The sequence below is a fragment of the Siphateles boraxobius genome, unplaced genomic scaffold, assembly GCF_051911475.1.
Source record: "Siphateles boraxobius isolate OS27281-9 unplaced genomic scaffold, OSU_SipBor_1 19, whole genome shotgun sequence".
NCBI lineage: Eukaryota > Metazoa > Chordata > Actinopteri > Cypriniformes > Leuciscidae > Siphateles > Siphateles boraxobius.
This window is the reverse complement of record NW_027508799.1, coordinates 25,254,399-25,277,519: the sequence shown is the minus strand read 5'-3', so window position 1 is coordinate 25,277,519 and position 23,121 is coordinate 25,254,399. Positions and strand designations below refer to the sequence as shown.

General features: G+C 43.2%; 1 protein-coding gene across 2 annotated transcripts in view; it reads right to left on the bottom strand.

Annotated features, from left to right (window-relative positions):
* The window catches only part of nell2b (neural EGFL like 2b), a 58,138-nt gene that overhangs the window by 14,705 nt on the left and 20,312 nt on the right, over positions 1 to 23,121 (bottom strand). For both annotated transcript variants that reach the window (XM_077234533.1, XM_077234534.1), the window contains exons 14-15: positions 20,179 to 20,301; positions 12,428 to 12,523 (exon numbers count right to left, since the gene is read on the bottom strand). In XM_077234533.1, the coding sequence (XP_077090648.1) occupies positions 12,428 to 12,523; positions 20,179 to 20,301 (219 nt within the window). The remainder of the gene's footprint in view (positions 1 to 12,427; positions 12,524 to 20,178; positions 20,302 to 23,121) is intronic.

The window sequence follows — 23,121 nt, the reverse complement described above, 5'->3', positions numbered from 1 at the left end:
GCACAGCAAGGGAAGACGTTCAACAACTAAACTCTAATTATCTCCACCTCATTAGACATGATGATTAACGACTTGGAATACATGAACCCAATGAAGCAGACATAATCAGAGCACTTAAATAAACATGGAGAAGTTTTATCGGAGGACAGAACCAGCAGCTGTTTTGAATCTCTTTGTACACACAATGTTACGCTCCTCCCTGTAGGCCTTTCTCACAAGAGATTCTGAAGATATTCTCATTAAAATTTGATAGGGGTAGGGCTCCATTCTAGCTTAATATTAAGTGTAAACACTTCTCAAGACTCCCATCCTGGTGCAAAGACACATTAAAGGTGTTCACTGACACAATGCAGCCATTTTATCTGCAAGTTGAATGTGCTAATATCCCCTTGCTATACACCCATCACATAAAGAATTAACAAGTAGCTTGCAGAAACGTCTTGATTAAGAAGAAGGACCCCGAGCCCAGGGCGTTTAACCCCAGAGGACCTGCTGTAATTGGGTTTCCTTTATGAACAGAGCATGTGTGAAGCGTCTGAGCCAATCCGATGGATAATACACGGTGCCAGCTAGTCTTCTAAGAGGTAAGAGCTGAATATGAAAGAAAATGTGACTCTCTACAGCTTTCTCTTTCAGGGGAAGATAAAAAGAGAGCGATTCTTATTCAGAAAGCATCTCTGCAGCAGGATATTTGATGGAGAAGATAATTCTGTGTCTTTGTGCTTCGGTCGATTACTCTCATTAAAGAACAGAATAACAACAAAAACAATGCTCTTATCAAATAATTTCTCTATTTTACCAGGGGTACAATATCCCCTGAACTAATGGATTGCTTTGTATTTACAAAACTGGCAGGGAGTCGCCATATGTGGTCATATGTGCCAACGTCAAGCTGGCATGGATAAAAAAAGAAGAAGAGAGGCTTACTGACAAAGACGGAGAGTTTAATAATGCAGTTCCTTTAGTGGAGGGATAGGAGGTTTCAAAGGGATGAAGAACAGACTTTTCTTTGCTTCTTATGTTTGTTTGTGCAATATTTATCCTCTTTTGTGCCTTTGTCATAACATTATATTTCCCCTCAGAGGAAGAAAGAAAACATGAGGGAAAACCGTGAGGGATTACAGACGACTGAGCACACAAAACAAGCATAAAGCGCATAATCTGTCCTCCATCACACAAATATTTATACACAAAAATGCCACAACATCATGAAAACCTCTCCAACATAAATGCATATGGTGGTGTCCAAAAGTCAGAGCCCACAATAAAAATGTGGGTTTCGAAATCTAATTTGTTGTGAAATAAAGAAAAAGTTTTAGGATTATGAGAAATGTAAAAAAGAAAAGAAAAAAGAAACAAACAAAAAGAAAAGTTATAACATAAAATTAATTAACTTCATTAAGAATTAATTAATTCATAATTATTATTTGGTCATTTATCTCTGTAATTCACAAACAAACAATGAATAAATGAATGAATAATTAAATAAGGTCTTGTTTTTTTCTCTGTACAACATTGCAATGTTTTTTTTGTTCTCTGATTTTTTTGCTCTGTAATTCACAAACAAGCAATAAGAGTAAGAGTAATATGAGCTAACAATAAACAGTTGACTAACATTTACCAAGAATAATAAATACTGTAAAAAATGATTTGCTCATTGTTAGTTAATATCAGTTAATGCATTAACCACTGTTAATTAATGGGGCCTTATTGTAATGTGATACTAACAACTAACTGACTAACTAAATAAATAAACCTAAAAAGAAATTGGAAGACCTATAGGTTTTACCATGTTTATTAAGCTGTTTTCCTATGTAGTTATTTTGAGCTTTTACAATCCTTGTGGGGACATTTGGTATAACGTAGGCAAAACCTGACCCATGTAACATAGCTGTGAGTTTGTCTGTGTGTCAGCCAGTTCTCTCTCCAAGAACGGTGAGTCAGGCGTTCAGCACACACAGTGTCTCGCAAACCACACCTCACTCTATCTTCTCTCTATCTCTCCACCAGCTGTCTCCCTTAGTCCCCATGCCTCTTCATTTCCTCTCTCATCACTCCTCTTTTTCTCTTTCCCTTCATCATCCCTCTGTCACTCCCACATAGAAGCGAGTGGGTGTTGGACCGGTTTGTAAAAAACCACCGGCAGATGCCCTGCTGGGTAACGTTGAGCAAAGGGTTCTGAGGTCTCTGCTTCTCAATCTCTCTCTCACACACACGCACGCACACACACACACACACACACACACACGGACGGACGGATGGACACACATGCACACACACCGATCCCCAGAGCAATAAAAAAGCTTAATGTCTATCTCTCTTCTTATGTTCCAGAGTTCAGTGTCTCAGTTGAAATCATACCGGTCAACAGAATTAAGCCTGCACTGCAACAAAACATTTTTTTAATTTTTTTTTTTAATTCAGTATTTTTTGGCTTGTTTTGGAGCATTTTATAGAGAATTAAAAACTGCACAATATTTTAGGTTTGATTCTAGATCATATATTTTTTCTTATTTTAAGCATGAAATTTTTCATTCTCCTGGTTAATTAATGTAGTTCTAAGGAAGTTTTAAAATACTCAATTTAATTATCAAGAAAATACATACATACATACATAAATATATATAGCGCTTTTCGCAATACATATTGGTTTAAAGCAGCTTTACAGATAGTGCATTTCAGAAATGTACATAGAAAAATACAGTTATATATATATATATATATATATATATATATATATATATATTTATTTACCTATATAATATAATATATATAAATTTACCTATTTACACGTTTGCCGGGAGCCAGAGCGCCTGACATCAAATCAAATTTAAAAGTGCTGGCTAATGCTAATCGTAAATTCTCTAAGATTATTATTCATATCGGCACTAATGCTGTTCGACTTCACCAGTCGGAGATCACTAAAATTAATGTTAAAGTGGTGTGTGAACTCGCAAGTACGATGTCAGGCACTGTAATTTGTAATAACTAACTTCCTGTTCGAAGGAGTGATGAGATAGTTAGCAGATTGTCATCACTCAATGGCTGGTTGTCTAAGTGGTGTCCACAAAATAATATAGAATTCATAGACAATTGGAAAAGTTTTTGGGGCAGACCTGAAGAGATGGTATTCATCCCTCCTGGGATGGTGCTGCTCTTCTCTCTAGTAATATGGCACAAAGTCTTAGAGCTCAAACATGACAATCTGGGGCTCGGGTCAGGAAGTAGACAAACTGGCTAAACCGACCGTCTGCCAGCTGTCTCACGTCACCAAGGTCAGATCAATCATATAGAGGCTCTTTCACCTAGATATCATCATATAGAGACTGTGTCTGTTCCCAGGAAATACAAAAAACTTCCAAACCCATCTAAGGGTAAAAATGTAATTGATGTTCAACAAATAAAAAACAGAAATAATACAAATGAACAAATGATAAAGCTTGGGTCGCTGAATATTCGATCCCTACTTCAAAAGCACTTATTGTTAATGATATGATTACAGACTATAAAATGTGCTGTGTATGACAGAAACCTGGCTAAAACCAAACGATTACATTACTTTAAATGAGTGCACCCCGCAAGATTACTGTTATAAACATGAACCTCGTCTCGAAGGCAAAGGGTTGCTGTAATTTATAATCATATTTTCAAAATTACTAAGAAGTCTAGTTTTAAACATAATTCTTTTGAAGTGTTGGTGCTTAATGTAACAATATATACTGCAAATGATAAATCACGTTTAAGATTTGTGCTGGCTACTGTATACAGGAGACCAGGGCACCAAACAGACTTTATCAAAGAATTTGCTGACTTTCTATCAGAGTTAGTAGTGGCTGCAGATAAAGTCCTAATTGTTGGTGATTTTAATATACATGTAGATAATGAAAAAGATGCATTGGGATTGGCATTTAAAGACATTCTTAACTCTATTGGAGTTAGACAACATGTGTCAGGACCTACTCATTGTCGTAATCATACTCTAGATCTAATATTATCACATGGAATCAATGTTGATGCTTTTGAAATTCTGCAGCAGAGCGATGACATCTCAGATCATTATCTAGTCTCGTGTAAACTTCATTTAGCCAAGGCTGCAAAGCCAACTCTGTGTTACAAATATGTTAGACCTATAACTTCTGCCACTAAAAATTTATCAGTTTCATCATCTCAGCATCCCAGATAGCTTAGAAGAACTCGATATTGCGACAGAAACTTTTAACTCTCTCTTTTCCAGCACTTTAGACACAGTTCCTCCATTGCGCTTAAAGAAGATCAAAGAAAATAGTCCAACGACGTGGTACAACAAGCACACTCAGGCCCTAAAGAGAACAGCCAGAAAAATGGAGTGAAACTGGAAGAAAACAAAACAATTTCGCATTTCATGGAAGGAGAGCTCGATTGCATACAGAGAGCCCATAAAAACTGCTAGATCTGCTTATTTTTCAACCCTATTAGAAGTAAATAAACAAAACCCTAGGTATTTATTCGAAACAGTTGCTAAATAAACGAAAAATAAAGTTTCAAGCCCAGAAGTTTAAAAGCAGCTCAGCTGTAATGACTTTATGACCTTCTTCACTAATAAGATTGATAATATCAGGAAAAAAATTATAACTATGCAACCGTCTACTACAGTATCGCATCAGATAGTGCACTGTAGTCTCACTGATGAAAAATTGATTCATTCATTGCTATAGGAGAGGAAGAATTTTCTAAACTCGTTAAATCATCTAAATCGACAACATGTATGTTAGACCCTATACCAACTAAACTATTGAAAAATGATGCTTCCAGAGGTCATAGATCCTCTTCTCAATATCATTAATTCATCTTTGTCACTAGGATACGTACCGAAAACTTTTAAGCTGGCTATGATTAAACCACTAAAAAAATGCAACTTGATCCTACAGAATTAGTAAATTACAGCGCGATCTCAAATCTACCTTTTCTGTCAAAGATACTAGAAAAGGCAGTATCCTCACAACTATGTTCCTTTTTAGAAAGAAATGGTATCTGCGAGGATTTTCAGTCAGGATTTAGACTGTATCAAAGTACTGAGACAGCTCTCATTAGAGTCACAAATGATTTGCTCTTATCATCCGATCGTGGCTGTATCTCGCTATTGATGTTACTCGATCTTAGTGCTGCATTTGATACTATTGACCACAACATTCTTTTAAATAGACTCGAAAATTATGTTGGCATTAGTGGAATTGCATTAGCATGGTTTAAATCATACTTATCTGACCGTTATCAGTTTGTAGCTGTAAATGAAGAGATGTCTTATCGATCAAAAGTTCAGTATGGCGTACCACAAGGCTCAGTACTAGGACCGTTGCTGTTCACTCTGTACATGCTACCCTTAGGAGATATTATTAGGAAACATGGCATTAGTTTTCACTGTTATGCTGATGAAACTCAGCTCTATATTTCTTCAAGCCCTGACGAAACTTACCAATTCACTAAATTAACGGAATGCATAGCTGATATAAAAAATTGGATGACTAGTAATTTCCTACTACTTAGTTCTGAAAAAACAGAGATTCCAATTATTGGACAAAACAACTTCCTCACGTAATAATCTAGAATACTGTCTAACACTTGATGGCTGCTCTTTCAAATCCTTGTCGTCGGTTAGGAACCTGGGTGTGCTCTTTGATAGCAATCTTTCAATTGAAAGTCACGTGAAAAGTATCTGTAAAACCACATTTTTCCATCTAAAAAATATATCTAAATGACAAATGCAGAACAATTAGTTCATGCGTTCATGACATCAAGGCTAGATTATTGTAATGCTCTTATAGGTGGTTGCCCTGCACGCTTAATAAACAAATTACAGCTGGTCCAAAACGCAGCAGCTAGAGTTCTTACCAGAACCAGCTAGTATGACCATATTAGCCCAGTTCTGTCAACACTGCATTGGCTCCCTATGAAACATCGTATACATTTTAAAATATTGCTGATTACTTACAAAGCACTAAATAGTTTAGCTTCCCAGTACTTGAGCGAGCTCTTAACACATTATACTCCAAGTCTATTGCGATCTCAAAATTCCGGCCAGTTGATAATACCTAGAATATCAAAATCGACTGCTGCCGGTAGATCCTTTTCCTATTTAGCACCAAAACTTTGGAAAACATTGTCCAGGAAGCAGACACAGTCTGTCAGTTCAAATCTAGACTAAAAACACATTTCTTTGGCTTACTATACACATAACACATTATAGACTTCTATAATTCAATGTTAGGCTGCATAGTTTAGATCAGCCGGAACCGGGAACACTTCCCATAAATCCTGATGTACTTTGTACATCATAAGAAGGATGGCGTCTACGCTAATATTTGTCTCTCTGTTTATCCCGAGGTTTAACGCAGTTCGCCAGATTCAGGCCGTATCCAGATCTGATGAAGGACCTGCACCTGGACACAACAACAACGCAGTCCTGAAGTGTCAACTAGTCTCTCCCTTGTGAAGGCCTCTCCTCTTCCGAAATGAGTGAGTCAACTGAGTGCGCACATGTGGGCAGCTCCTGTTGCAGCAGTGCTGGTAGTCATAGCAACGAGGGAGAGTGACAGTCGCCCAGTCAATCAGAGCACTCGGTCCGAATGGAATGATGAGCTGTGATTATTGCAGCCCTGAGAGGACTACAGACACTCTATTTTTATAAACTCCTTTTCAGAGTACTTACATTTTAGATATGTATTGGTATATAAAGACAGTTTAAACAAATTTGGCAAAAAGTGTTTTAGAAACACATTGCCTACCCTACCTTTAATAACTAATGATCGTTGCGACGGAAGTGAATCAATCAAAACTAACTTTAGCTGGACAATAACTTTATTCTAGAGCTGCTGTAAAGCCAAAACAATCTTGGTTACTTTAATTTCCTATTATCACTGTAAAGCTGCTTTGAAACAATCCATATTGTTAAAAGTGCTATATAAATGAAGGTGACTTGACTTGACTATTTACCTATTTTTTCCATATATATATATATATATATATATATATATATATATATATATATATATATATATTTATCTTTTTTTTTCTCTAATGTTCCCTTTCTACGTTTACAAGTTTGCACCCACTCAGGGAGGGCTTGTCCTCACCATGACATGACAAGTTCTCAGCATCAAGTAATTTTTCTGTCAACACTAAAAGCAAAATACTGCATGAATCCACTGAAAAAGAGATACTCAGCCCGTGGGCGAGATTACTCTCTTCCAGTTGACCTGAAGACCCAACGGGCTCTGGAGCACTCAAGGGGAAGGACACTGTACTGATATTCCACCCTTAGACGCAACACACAGGATGGCCTGCGGTGCGGAAGGTAGAGATCTGAAGCACATGTCTTTCAGGTCGGAGCTGCAGACCAATCTTGGGCCAAGATGGTCACGACTCACCACCTAGTAGCACGAAGAACGAGTTTGCAACTGGCTTTCGTACCGGCTGGAGGAGCGGCTAAATCAAATCCTTCGCCAGCAGGATAAGATAAGCACGCACAAGTCAGGAGCACTGCTCCACACTCGGTGTGATGAATATCACTGAATTTTCAGGACCACGTCTGCTCAACACCTAATGTGATGATTATCACTGACTTGAGCGGGGTAGCCGAGCCTGAGGTGGGGCAGCAAAGTAGAGAGAGTGGTGTTAGTGTGCAGTGCAACACTTACCTGTCTCCACTAGCGGCAGGGGGACGTGAGAAGGCGGATGACCGGGTCCTCGAACGCCCCAAGCTGCCTGCTGGCGACCAAGGGAAGCTGGGGGATGTAAGGCTATTACAGGGTGACACCCGCCAGACTGGTCCACTTGGGACTCAGGAATGGAAAATTTGCTCTTTTTCTGAATATGTGGGTACCGCTGACCCCGTTTTTATAGGGGCCAGCGGCGGAACAGACATAACAAAAAACTCCAGCCGGCCCTCCAACCAGCCAGAGGGAGTGGATCGGCGACCACTCCACGAGCAACTCCTCCATCCCTAAGAGCCCGTCCAGGTTCAGCGTTTTCTTTTGCGCTGATGCTTACCACCTGGCTTGGCAGTGCCTGGAGCAGGCTGGGCGCCCCTTCCGCGGCCGGCTCCACGGCGGAACCTGGGTGAAGGCTGATGCGATGGTCCGGCGGGAGCTGAGGCGGCTGCGGGCGGACGCCCTCGGCGACGAACAGGCATAAGATCTGACCTCGGCGGGCGGGTGAAGGCAGCAGCGTCCCTCCGAGGCAGGATGTGCCGGATGGCCTCCGTCTGTTTCTGAGCTGTAGAGAACTGTTGGGCAAAGTTCTCCACAGCGTCGCCGAATAACCCAACCTGGGAAATGGGAGAGTCCAAGAACCGAACCTTGTCCGCTTCTCTCATATCGACCAAGTTGAGCCAGAGATGGCACTCCTGGACCACAAGTGTGGACATCGCCGAACTGACCGCGCGAGCTGCAACCTTCGCCGCCCGGAGGGCGAGGTCAGTTGCAGTGCGGAGCTCACCCATGAGCTCACGGTTCGAACTACCCTCGTGCATGTTCATGAGTGCCTGGGCCTGGTGGACCTGGAGCAACGCCATTGCATGCAAGGAGGAAGCGGCTTGCCCACAAGCTTTGTAAGCCTTGCCCGTAAGAGCGGACGAGAACTTACAGGCTTTAGAGGGGTGACGAGGATCAACTCTCCAAGAAGCGGCCGCCGTTGGGCATAACTGCATCGCAACGGCCCGCTCCACCGGAGGGATAGCCTCGTAACCCTTCACCGCTCCCCCATCAAGGGTAGTGAGGGGGGAGGAGCTACTCAGGCGGTTTCTGGTAGAGAAAGGTGCCATCCATGCCCTCGTAATCTCCTCATGCACTTTAGGAAAGAAAGGAACCGGGGTTTTTTCGGACTGAGAACCAGTACGGCCCGCCCCCCATATACCAATCATCCAACCGAGACGGCTCGGGACACGGTGGAGGGTTCCACACGAGCCCTACCGCCTCGGCGGCCTTTTTCAGCATAGCTGACATTTCTGGATCGGGCAACACTGGTCTCCCGGAGGGAGGCAGTGCAGCCGAGTCGTCATCTCCAGAGTTCAGCTCCCCCTCCGATGCTGCGATTGACATCGTATCCCCTGGGGGGGCCCCAAATGACACGGCTGGCCTGTCCATTACAGAGGGACCAGCGGGATCAATGGGGAGCTCCACCGGTTGCGGTGTGAAAGAGGAGTGAGGGACCCACGGGGCCTGGCCGGGCGGATTACCCCTCACTGTGATCCTCAGATCACCCAGCTTGGACGGCACCCCAGTCTTTCTCTGGGAAGGTAACCCAGAGGAAGAAAAATGGCGGGGCCCAGAGGTGGGGACTGCACCAACGCTTTTGACGAAGGCGAGTCTAGATCTCAACACCGAGATGGTCATGTTCCCGCAGTGAGAACATGACTCATCCACGAAAGCTGCCTCGGCATGCTGTAAGCCCAAACATGCGACACAACTTTCGTGACCGTCAGAGGGGGATAGTGCCAGACCGCACCCAGAAACGCACGGATGGAATGGCATCTTGAAAAAGACGCACTCACACCCGTGTTGCTCTTTTAGGAAATGGGACCGTCACCAGTGCCGGAGCACACAGGGAATGACCACGGCAAACACTGAATAGTCTTTCAACCAACAGTGAAGCACTCACTTCTCGCCCTCTAACCAACCGTCAACACACAAACAAACAATAGAAATTTGATGCTGTTAAAACAGCAGTTGAGAGCTGAGAAGCTCGCGATCACCGCTGCACCACGCTGTAGAACACCGACACACTCGCTCGTTGAATACAACAGCACTCTTCAGAGACATCAAAGACGAACGACTCTGAAGCGAAAGGCAACTAGTGCGTGCATCCACTTCCGTATTTATACCCGCGCCGCGGGGGCGGAGTGTGTGATGCAAATCACGCACGCCAAATTCCATTGGCTCGTTCAATAGTAATCGAAGATGATAGGCTCCCTAGCGTGATCCCAATTCAGTCGACCGTCGACTACGTCTGCCATTATCGACTGAAAGGGAACCACAAAATCACGCTCCTTTAGAACATATTTAATGTTTAATATACAGCTATGAGTGGATGAGGCTAGTCAGTGCAGAGTGACAAAATACAAATAAAACAACTGGCAAGATGTCTTGACAGTCACAGTCTTGACATCTTCACAGTCAGAGACATACATATATTTAAATTACAATGACATAAAGCTGACCACTGGATCTTGCTGATTGACATTACAATGAAAGAAGAGTACAAGAAGACTGAAGAAATTAGTTGTCATAACTTCACCATACTCACAAAATGAAAATAAACGATGATGGTCCAATTATATGTATTTATATAAATTATATGTAAATTAAATGTATTTATATGAAATTACAACTAAATTAATATTAATAATTTCTGTTAATATTTTACTTAAATTTGTTAAAATAAAAAAGTTAAGAATTTCACTAGCATTGGTATCGATTACTGAAAATATTATATCTTTTTTTATATAACCATCATTATAATCTATTAAGTAATTATATATTTTAATGTTAATTTATATTAACATTTAACTTACATTCAATTATATTAATATTACAATATGCTTATATCCATTATTATTACTACTATATATATATATATATATCCATACCATATCCATACCATCCTCGATCTGTCAGTGGATCACCAGCTTCCTGACGGACCGGCAGCAGCGAGTGAGACTGGGGAAACACACATCCAAGACACTCACAATCAGCACCGGAGCCCCCCAAGGGTGCGTTCTCTCCCCACTGCTCTTCTCCCTGTACACTAATGACTGCACTTCTAAAGACCCCACTGTCAAGCTCCTGAAATTTGCAGACGACACCACTGTCATCGGTCTCATCCAAAACGGTGACGAGTCTGCTTACAGACTGGAGGTTGAACAGCTGGCTGCCTGGGGCAGTTATAACAACCTTGAGCTGAACACGCTCAAAACAGTGGAGATGATCGTGGACTTCAGGAGGAACAGCCCAGCACTCCCCCCACTCACCTTCATGAACAGCACTGTGGAAGCAGTGGAGTCATTCAGGTTCCTGGGCACTATCATTTCTCAGGACCTGAAGTGGGACAATCACATTGACTCCACTGTGAAAAAGGCCCAGCAGAGACTGTACTTCCTTCGCCAGCTGAGGAAGTTCAACCTGCCACAGGATCTGCTGATTCAGTTCTACTCAGCCATCATTGAGTCTGTCTTGTGCGCTTCCATCACTGTCTGGTTTGGTTCAGCTACCAAATCAGACATCAGGAGACTACAACGGACAGTCCGGACTGCGGAGAGGATCATTGGTGCCCCCCTGCCAAACCTCCAGGACCTGTACTCTTCCAGAGTGAGGAAGAGAGCAGGTAAAATCATCACAGACTCCACTCACCCTGGACACCACCTGTTTGAACTGTTACCGTCAAGACGGAGACTCAGATCACTGGCCACAAGAACATCTCGGCACAGGAACAGTTTCTTCCCACAGGCCATTTCCCTCCTGAACAGTTAACACTCCTCCCAAGGCATATGCCTGTAAGTGCAATACTCCCACTGTTTAGTGCAATATCCTACAACTCAGGTGATACTTATATGTAGATTTATTTATTTATAATATTCAAAACACTGTAAATAGGTTCATAATCTGTAAATCTGAAAATGTCTATTCTGACTAAACCCAACTGTGATAGTTTTATTCTCATATATTTATATTTTTATTTTTTATTCTTATAATTTGTTGTATTATGTTTCATGTTGTATTTGTATTTGTATATGTCCACTGGAAGCCTCAGTACCAAAACAAATTCCTTTTGTGTGCAAGCACACTTGGCAATAAAGCTCTTTCTGATTCTGATTCTGATTCTGATATATATATATATATATATTTAGAATAAGAAACATTTCAACTACTGAAAATAACATTTTTATAATAATGAGGTATTTTAATTATTATAAAATAGAAAACATGAATTTTATTTGTTATACTGCATTGTACTATATTTTAGAACTATATTGTAATATTATGCAATCAGCTAAATATATAGAATAAGTTTAGCAACTACTTTATATTATTATGGTGCAAGCGTTATAAGACATTTTGCATCAAATTCATAGCAAACATGCATATCTACAGTGTCATGGAATATTGAACAGTCCACAGAGAGACATCTTTGGCCATATTCACATTCGTGGAAATCATCTGAGATAAATCTCACTTGCCTGGAAAATATAAAAAATAAATCACCTCTCCTCCGCCTTCTGAAGCTCTGAATATTTCTAACTCAGTCCATCACTACAATATGAAAACACTTGAGAGGCGACATCGCAGTTTGTGAATATGTTGTACACTTTTCTCCACTCTCATTTTTTTGCTGTTGCTCTAACTCCCCGTTGAAAGGTTACAGGAAATGCCCTTTCATTGGCATAACTGCGTCTTACCTGTCTCACATCTCTTTCCAGTAAAGCCTTGCTGGCAGACGCATGTATCTGGAGTGACGCAGGAACCTCCGTTGAGACACTGGCCCTCACAGAGTGCTGCACACATTTCAACACAACACACACATTTCAGCAGGGCTTCACCATACCAATGAAAAAGAGTCTCAGCAAACCAGAGGCTAATGCATGTGTGCAGTGTATAGCCAAGCAAACAGTACTGATTTCCAGTGCTGGGGAAAGTTACTTTTAAAAGTAATGCGTTACAATTTTGTGTTACTCCCTAAAAATTAACTAAATGCATTACTTAGTTACTTTTTATGGAAAGTAACTGGTTGTGTTATTTTTGCTTTACTTTTTGTCACTTGCAGGACTCGGTTTGCTGGTTTGTTTTTTGATAACAAAAAAATAAAATAAATCAATTCTGGCAATGTAAAGTTCCTTTCACATCAAAAATGAAATGTATAAGTCCACGCCTATACAGTAGAGGTCAATACATGGGAAAACTTACTAAAGTAACTTTATATATTTGAAAAAGTAACTTGTTTTGTTTGTAAATTTAAAAGTAATGCATTACTTTACTTGTTACTTAAAAAAGTAATTGATTACTTTACTCAAGTTACTTATAATGTGTTACTCACAAAACTGCTTTGTTAGTACCAAGTTAATAATAAAAAATAATCTTCAAATTTAACGAGTTTGGTACCCGAGTACTGTCTGACTGACATGTATGGAAAATGTATCATTGTGAATTTAAGCATTAAGTCATGAAGTGTAAATACAGTCTAATATACCTGCCACTTATTGCTTTATTTGCTTTGCTTTGATTAATTAAATAATTATTTATTTAATTATTACTATATAAATACTTAGGAAAAACCTGTTTACTTAATTGAGAAATAAAACAAATTCTTTTCAAATTAATAATATAATATTATAATTAATAATAATATTAATTAATTAATATCCATGTCAACACTTAATATCAATAAATATATAATAATTTATAGTTCTCTTACGAGAGGTTCTCTCGTATTGCGTAAGCTAGCTTACGCTATGGGTAAAGTCATCTTTGCTTGAGATACTGAAGCCAAAAATTATCCTTAATTTTGTATTTATTGTCAACGCAGTGCAGCAGCTAGCAGACCTAGAGCAGACTATATTGCGTGCTCATTGGTTGCCCTGCGGTAACTGCTGGAACCTACCACTGAGCCTCGCGCGTGACGTCACGTCACATGAGGGCGCCTTGCGCCCTCACGCGTCATGGCCCGCCAAAATGGGGGTGGCTTAGCGTATAAAAGCCAGGCTCGTAGTTGTCTCACTGATTTCATCATCTTTGACGAAGCTCTCCACATCGCTGGACTTTGAGAGAAGCCGCCGCCGTTGAAACCAGCGACTAGCAAGCAGAGGAAAGAGCCTGAGGAAGCCGGCCGTCTTCGCCGCCTTCAGCCTTCCGTGCCTGCTACACCATCCGGCGAAGAATATCCTTTTAATGCTATTGCTTTCTGTGTTCTTTCTAAAAGAGCGCGAGGTGTTTTTCTAAAAATGCCTCGCATTTCCTGCGGCTCGTGCAGAGCCCCGCCCAGCGCCAGAGACCGCCATGTGATCTGCGCTCTCTGCCTGGGCCCGGAACATGGGAAGCGCTTCCGCAGTCGACCCTGCGGGCTCGACTCGAGGCCTTCGCTGTGAAAACTGTCATCCCGGAGCTCGCCGGATTACGTTACATCCCGCCAGCTTCTCTCTCTCTCTCCTTCTCCGCCCCTCCCGGACGTGCAGCTGCCGGCTTCGGCCCGCACTTCCGCCACCTCAGGGGACGAAGCTGAAGGAACGAACCTAGGTGACAGCTGTTCCATCCTGACATCGGACAGCGAGGAGTGGTCGAGTTCTCATCACTCCGCCTCCTCCTCGATCCAGGAAGGCTACATAAGCTACTGCAGCGGCGTATTCGGCAGGCAACAAGCCGGTAAAACATCCCGCTCGCCTGCACACAACCGCCGTTGCTACGGCGACCCAGACAAGTCTCTCAAAAGATGGTTGAGTCCCGCCGTTGCCAGATCACCATTGAAACATCTCGCCCTGTCAGTCCCCTAAGAAAAGGCTACTGCAGCGATGTATTGCAACCCGCTCGCCTGCAAAATCTCAAGAGTATAACGTCTGGTTATCCGGCTCATGCCGTAGTGTTTAAGTGTAGTAATGTGCCCACATCTCAGTGTTCACCCCTACACGCAAGCACGTTACCCCCGTGTCTCTCACACTCACAGAGCCCACTCGCATAAAGCTGGAAAATGCCGCTCGAGTTTTAGATGTAGAGAATGTGCCCACAAATCTGTGCTCACACCTACTCGCTGCCCGCTCTGTTACACGGCAACAGCCTCACAGCGGCCATGTTATGAATGTAAGTCACGTGCCCGCCCACTAGCGCTCACGCTTACTGACAAACACTTCGCCCTAGGCTCCGCTCGCAATAAAATATCGTCACGAAATGTTCCCCATTCCCAGTAATCGGGTCATTTCAAGTGATACAGGCAGTTACAGCTGTCAGCGAGCCGCCGTCACTGAGATCAGAGGGCGCGCGTGCATGGCTATGAATATAAGTTACGTGCCCGCTTATGAGCGCTCACGCTTAAGGCCTCATTATGGTTCTGTGTCACTCCTACGGCGTCGTGGCCTTTTTATGGTTCTGGTCAGGTTGAGTTGCATCGCAGTGCATCTGACCAATCACAGCCCTTGTGGTCTGCGTCGCCTCGACGTGTAGTTAAAATTTTTTGGAGGTGCACGTCGAGCTACGGCGGAGGGGTGTGCGGCGGCGCAGAGGGGTCTGCGGGGGTACACCGTCGATTCGACGCAGAAGCATAAAACAGGCTTTACTGACAAACGCTTCACCCCAGGCTCCGCTCGTGCACAATATTATCACAAAACGTTCCCCATTCAAAGCAATCGGGACGGCACAAGTGATACAGCCAGCCATTGCTGTCAGCGAGCCGCCGTATTCGAGATCCGAGGGCGAGGGCATGGCTAAGAATGTAAGTTACGTGCCCGCTTACGAGCGCTCACGCCTGCTAATAAACGCCCGGCGTTGCTCGCGCATCACAAAGTTATCTCTTACGTTCCCCGTTCAAGCTATCGGGATGTCACATGTGAAACAGCCAGCCATGGCTCTCAGTGAGTCGCCGTATTCAAGCACTGAGCGCACCGCGCCCATACTTCCGGTTCAGTTTTCCGAGCCCACGAAGTGTGGCGATTGGAACCCGGAGGCTATTCTGCCCGTGGCTATGAATGTAAGTTACGTGCCCGCTTACGAACGCTCACACTTACTAATAAACGCCTGGCGCTGCTTAATAATGCATTATAAGGGTATAATGTCTGGTTATTCGGCTCAGGCCGATGGTGTCATAAGTGTAGAAAAGGTTCCCACATCTCAGTGCTCACCCCTACATGTAAACACTATGCCCCATGTATCTCACATGCTCACAGAGCCAACTCTCATAAAGCTGGCAAACGCCGTTCGAGTGCTAGATGTAGACAATGTGCCCACAAATCTGTGCTCACACCTACTCGCTGCACGCTCTGTTACACGGTAACAGCCTCACAGCGGCCATGTTTTGAACGTAAGTCACGTGACCGCCCACGAGCACTCACGCTTACGGACAAACACTTCGCCCAGGGCTCCGCTCGCAATAAATATCGCCACGAAATGTTCCCCATTCCCAGTAATCGGGTCATATCAAGTGGTTCAGGCAGTTACAGCTGTCGCCGAGCCGCCGTTACTGAGATCAGAGGGCGCGCGCACTCCGCTCACGCCTCCGGTACGGTTTCCCGAGCCCGCGCTGCGCGGCCAACGGAACCCGGAGTCCTCTCTGCCCCTAGCTATACATGTAGAAGCATGGAAGGCTATTCCAGGTGTGACAGATTGGGTGCTAAGCACGATAAGTCAGGGCTAATCACTTGAGTTCGCTCGCCGTCCCCCTCGCTTTCGAGCTCGGACTGAGACGAAAGTGAAAGCGGATGTAGCACATCCACTCCGCGCAGAAATAGCCAAACTGCTGTGCAAAGGGGCCATAGAACCAGTACCTCCTTCTCAGAGAGAGTCAGGCTTCTACAGCTTTTATTTTCTCGTACCCAAGAAGGACGGAGCTCTAAAACCTATCTTAGATCTGAGACATTTGAAAAAAGCTCTCATGAGACGGCCGTTCAAAATGATTACGACCAGACAAATCCTCTGGGCACATTCGCCCAGGAGACTGGTTCGTTTCTCTCGATTTGAAAGATGCATACTTTCAGATTCCGATAGCCCCGCATCACAGGCCATTCTTGAGATTCGCCTTCGACGGTCGGGCATATCAATACACCGTCCTCCCGTGCGGCCTATCCTTAGCACCCCGTACATTTACAAAATACATGGATACGGCTCTCGCCCCCTTGAGAGTGAAAGGGCTGCGAATTCTGAACTATTTGGACGATTGGCTGGTTTTAGCCCAGTCAGAGATGGAACTGATATCTCACAGAGCTGCGCTTCTCAGCCATCTGGAAAGCTTGGGTCTCACGGTCAACTGGACCAAGAGCTCATTACTGCCCAGTCAGTCAGTTTCCTTCCTAGGAATAGAACTGGACTCGGTGGCCATGAGGGCCCGCGCGCGCCGTGTTCGACAGTTAGCCGCGTCTTTCCAGAAAGGCAGCATTATACCTCCGAAGACATTCCAGAGGATGCTAGGCTTTATGGCATCAGCTGCGGCTGCGCAGGCACCCGCTACAACGCTGGCTGAACTCCCAAGTGCTCACCGGGCTTGGGTTTCAGGCTACAGGCGAATCAGAGTGACTCAGAGCTGCGTTTCGGCTCTGCAGCCCTGGTTAGCGGCCGACTGGTACCAGCGGGGAGTGACGATATTTCACACCGATTGGTCATCTCAATGGACGCCTCCAACCTGGGTTGGGGCGCCGTCTTCGAGGGCAGACCAGCTTTTGGACTGTGGTCGGACCAAGAGAAACACTTCCACATAAACTGTCTGGAAATGATAGCGGTCGAGAACGCGCTCAAACGCTTCCTCCCGTTCATACAGGACCACCATGTACTGGTCCGCTCAGACAACATGTCAGTGGTGTCCTACATAAACTGTCAGGGCGGCGTCAGATCCAGAAACCTCTGCCATCTGACGGAACGCCTTCTTATGTGGTCTCAGCGCCGCCTGCGCTCGCTGAGAGCCGCGCACGTGCCAGGCCATTTGAACGACGGTCCAGACACACTGTCCAGGAACCACAACCCCCGGGGGAATAGTCCTTGCACCCCCAAACAGTCAAGTTACTATGGCGCCTTTTCGGCAAAGCGAAAGTGGACCTCTTTGCGTCAAAAGACAACGCTCATTGCCCGCTGTTCTTTTCAAAGAACAAGGATGCGCTGGCCCAAATCTGGCCCAGCCTCCGACTTTATGCTTTCCCTCCGGTCTCTCTGTTACCACAGGTAATCAAGAGAATCAGGGAAACGCGCCACTCGGTGCTCCTTATAGCCCCACGCTGGGAGAATCAAACTTGGTTCCCGGAGCTGATGCGGCTGTCCCATACAACCCCTTGGCCGATTCCGGTGAGGAGAGACCTCCTCTCTCAAGCCCGCGGCTCAATCTGGCATCCCCATCCAGAGCGCTGGTCTCTACATGCATGGTTGATCAACGGACACCCGTTGTACTGCCAGAGGGAGTGATGAACATGATCACGCAATCCAGAGCCCCCTCTACGAGGCGGCTATACGCGTCTAAATGGTCGGTGTTCTCCAAATGGTGCGGCGATAGAGATCTAGACCCACGAATGTGCGGGGTCCCCGGGTTGCTTGGCTTCCTTCAGGAGCTGTTGGATAAGGGCAGGTCCCCATCCACGCTTAAAGTCTATGTGGCGGCCGTAGCAGCGTTCGCTGAGTCGACGCGCGGCCAGCCAATAGGAAGGAACAAGCTTGTCATTTGCTTCCTTAGAGGAGCTAGATGGATGAATCCGTCGCGACCCCTCTCGGTTCCCCTCTGGGATCTTTCACTGGTCCTAGAGGCCCTGAAAGCTTTACCCTTTGAACCGTTAGACTCCGTGGACCTAAAGTACCTCTCGCTCAAAACCGTTTTTCTGACAGCTCTGTCATCAGTTAAACGTGTGGGGGATCTACACGCGTTAGTGCTGCGTGTCTTGAGTTCGGGCCAAATGACTCTAAAGTCATCCTCAAGCCAAGACATGGTTATGTCCCTAAAATATTGGGCACCCCATTCAGAGCGCAGGTCATTTCTCTTTCGGCTCTGCCTGCATCCGACAGTGAGGGTGATGTGAATCTCCTCTGCCCCGTCAGGGCGCTCAGGATTTACATTACGCGCTCCGCCTCTTTCAGGCGTTTGGAACAGCTCTTTGTCTCGTTTGGTGGGCGCACCAAGGGTCTCGCCGCCACGAAACAGAGCCTGTCCAGATGGATAGTGGAAGCTATCACATCTGCTTACATGTCTAAAGGTCTGCAATGCCCTTTGGGTATTAGGGCGCATTCCACCAGAGGCGTGGCCTCGTCGTGGGCTTGGTCCAGCGGAATTTCCATTCATGACATTTGTGAGGCGGCAGGCTGGGCCTCTCCGTCCACATTTGTTAGGTTTTATAACCTGGAAGTTCCCGCCTTGCAGGCTAGACTTCTGTCAGTGTGAGTAGTGTGTTGTCCTGCCCAGATTATCATGCGCCGACTTCCCTCACGCGATGTTAGCTCTCCTGGTTGAGCTGCGCTATAGGTTGAATAGTTATGGACCGGCGACGCCACTCTGTATACCCTATATGTGCTTATAACATGTGCTGGCCCGCATTGCTGGCCACCTGTTTCCAACTTATCTATGTTCCGCGGGAATCCCTGGGACTCATGAAGTGGAGGCTGGGCGCACATGGCGTTGACAATGGGTTCCCGTAGCGTAAGCTAGCTAGAGAATTGCGTAACCTGACCGTGCCGGCGCCATGACGTCTTATCGCTCCAGCTGATGAAACCAGTGAGACAACCTACGAGCCTGGCTTTTATACGCTAAGCCACCCCCATTTTGGCAGGCTATGACGCGTGAGGATTGGACATTGGACTTGACGTCACGAGCGAGGCTCAGTGGTAGGTTGCAGCAGTTGCCGCAGTGCAACCAATGAGCATGCAATATGCTCATTGCTGCACTGCGTTGACAATAAATACAAAATTAAGGATAATTTTTGGCTTCAATATCTCGAGTAAAGATGACTTTACCCGTAGCGTAAGCTAGCTTACGCAATACTCGTTCACTCTTCTAGAGAGAACCGAGGTTACGTTAGTAACCAAGTATCGTTTTTCTTTCATTATAAATTATAAGAACTTTTAGCATAATTTGTTCATAATCTTTTATTGTTTCTTTTATTCTTAATTTGTTTACAGTTAAAACTGTTTTCTTGAATAACTTGAAAAACTTTAATTAAAAATATTGTTTGTTTTAATAAAATATGTTCATATTTATAATAATTAAAAATAAACTATTTGCTGAGTGTATATATTTGTAAGATTATTTTGATTGTTTTATTTGCTTGTAATTTTTTTTGTCTTTATTTTTATTACTATTTACTTTGAATAATTACGTGAAAAAACAGTTTTAAATACATTTGTTCATATTAAAATTAACATATATTTGTATTAGCATGGCTTTATAAATGTTTTCATATAAATATTTATATAAACAATTACATTTGTTATTGGAAATTTTTACTGTAATATTAGTACAGTGTGACGTTCAGATGTTTGTGCTTACCTCCGCAGACGGTCCCGTTACCGACGTACCCTGGTTTACAGGAGCAACTGTGTCCGCCAACCGTATTGAAGCAAAGAGCGTTTTCGTCACAGGTATTCAGTCCACGCACACACTCGTCATGCTCTGAAAACACAAGGGGAGGGTGCGTCAGTGTGTTTGCACAATTTCCTCTAAGTTTTTGCACGTTCTGTACTTTCCTTGCAGCTGTTTCTCTCAGAGGGAATACAATTCCATCTCAAAGATGAAAAACAGGCAGAAGGAGAGAGAAAGAGACAGAAAGAAAGAATATAAAATCACTGAAAGGGGAAGGAGTCAGATGTGCATGAGCACAGTGTTCAGGGAATAACTGACACTGTGCAAAAATAATATGCTAGTCTTTGATGAAGGTTGTCTGAACACTGCAGATGCTGTCGGTATCTGGACAAAAGCAAACGCTCAAAACCCTAAAAAATGCATATAGTTTATTATTTTAAATAAATAAATAATATAATTTATACTATAATATTCTATAACAAAACTCCCTAAACATAACAAACTATGGGCCTTTTTCAGTTTGAGTCTTTGCTTTTACCCAGATAGAGATTCTTGAAGACATACCAAGAACGATAACTATAAAGATAACTATAACGATAACTATATTAGCATCCACACCAGCGCACAATATTGTTCTGTTTATTCTAAGAGTGCGATAAAGTTTGACGTCTGTTGCTTTAAATGCCCATGCTCTTTAAAGCAGGATGGATTCTGATTGGCTGGAAAAAATCATTCAGAAAGAGACTCCAACAATATTGTTTCTCTGCGCCGTTATCGTTATAGTTGTGGTGTGGACTATTGATTAAGAATGATTTTTAGAACTATATCTTTATCATTATCATTGTCCCCGACACGAACGGGCATTTAGAATCTACCAGGCTATTTATGGTGCTGTTCAATTAAGACTTTGATGTAGATGCTCTTATTGTATAAATGATGCAGGCTCAAATTTAGCTTGCACTGTTCCATCCTCCATCATCATTACATTTTGATGGATTTACTACAATATGCACTGTAAAATGGCAATTACATTTTTCAAATCAGACTGCAGTGAACAGGGACACTGGTAAACCTCTTCAGCGACTCTGACATGACTACATTACTGGACTAAAACACTGATTTATAATAAGGACAGCAAAGCAGTCCATTTATTGTTTAAAAGAACCGGTTTCAAAGTAATAACAATGAAAATCTTTCTCGAATTGAACTTTATAATGAAACATTCAACAATCATCTCACAATGTTACAGTCTAACAATGACCTCCAGATGACCCCAAGCCTTTGCTCAGACTGCTTGAAATGCCAATAAAATTTCCTCTGCTTCAGAGACTTGAGACTCATTAATATTTCTGTTTGGGGCAAAATGTTCCCAAAGCAGCAAAGAGTTAAGGAGAATTGGAGAGACTCTCAGAGTGAATTGTGACGTTACTCAGTAAAAACAGTGGTGAAACTTCAGTGAACCTCATAATACCTCAACACTGTAAATCTACTGAACATCCATTGGTGTTCATTAATACTTTACATTATACTGTTGTGGAGCTTAAATTGAACTGTAGCTTTTAAAATGATATTTCTTTTCCTCCTCATTGTAAGACCCCCCACCCCCCCAAAAAATTGGTCCAATACCAGCTCCATTGGCTTCCCTGATGCCATCCCTGTTTACCTCAATCATTGATATTACAGTCATGCCAACTAGCGTTTGACTGAGATGAATCCCTCACTGTGGACGTGTTTGTGTGGTCTGATTTCTCATCTGCGTTGACTCATCTGCCCATGACAGCTAAAGTGACATCAATTATCCTCCTAATTATTCATTAACAAGGCTCTTCTCTCCTTCTCTCACACATATTCATTTAATTTCTAGCTTCCAGATGGGCAGATCTGTCGGCTACCACCAGGTGGAAAATAGAGAATGTTCTCTCTTCTTCTCATGCATACACTATCTATCTATCTATCTATCTTAGAGTTTCCTTCTCTTCTGTTTTATCTCCCCAAATCCCAGTGTTTACACCTGACTGGTATTTTTTTCTTCACCACTTGTTACTTTTCATCTCCTCAAATTCCCTCCAGTGAAGTGAAATTGCTTAATCAACTTTAGTCATAAATCTTACAACACAGATTTTTAAATCGCACCCATTAAAAAGTCATTAAATCATCTCATTAAATTGCATTTTGTCTTATGAATGATGCTGATTGGTTGGGTGTTTTTATGCTGCGGTTCCTCATCAATGAACATCCCAGGATGCATTTACAGCTGAATTGAAGATCGTTCAACAACATAAATGCAGATCACATATTCAATCTGAATGCTCTGCTTCTTTTCAGATCGAACAGAGAGACAAAACCATATTTGTTCTATGCCTCTTCTCAAGCATGGAACAAAATCCCTTTAGGAAGAGATGATTCTTTGTCTTTGTACATAAAAGTGATGGTACATCCAAAAATTATAATCATTTACTCATCCTCATCTTTTGAAAACCTGTATGACTTGTTTATTCTGTGGAAAACAAAAGTAGTCACCATAAAAGAACAGCGTTTACATTCTTCAAAACATCTCTTTTTGTGTTCCATGAAGCAAAGTCACACGAATTTGGAATGACATGAGGGTGAGTAAATGACGGATATCGAGGTGAACTATCCCTTGAAAAATAGAAACCAAACGAAGGAGAAATCCCTCTGATCTTTGAAGAAACATTTACACTGATATCTCTGTCCAAAATAGCGCATAAATTAGCTGATTGGAGACTAACATCCTTTTAAGCTTAACATCTGCTGACTGATCAAGAGGAACTAATGAGGAATTGTGTGAGAGACACAAAGAAAGTAAAGAGGAACTTCACAATGTCTATTATCAATGCCAGTTTTTTTTTTTAAACAACAAATGCTAACTAATGTCTGGTACTGTTCATG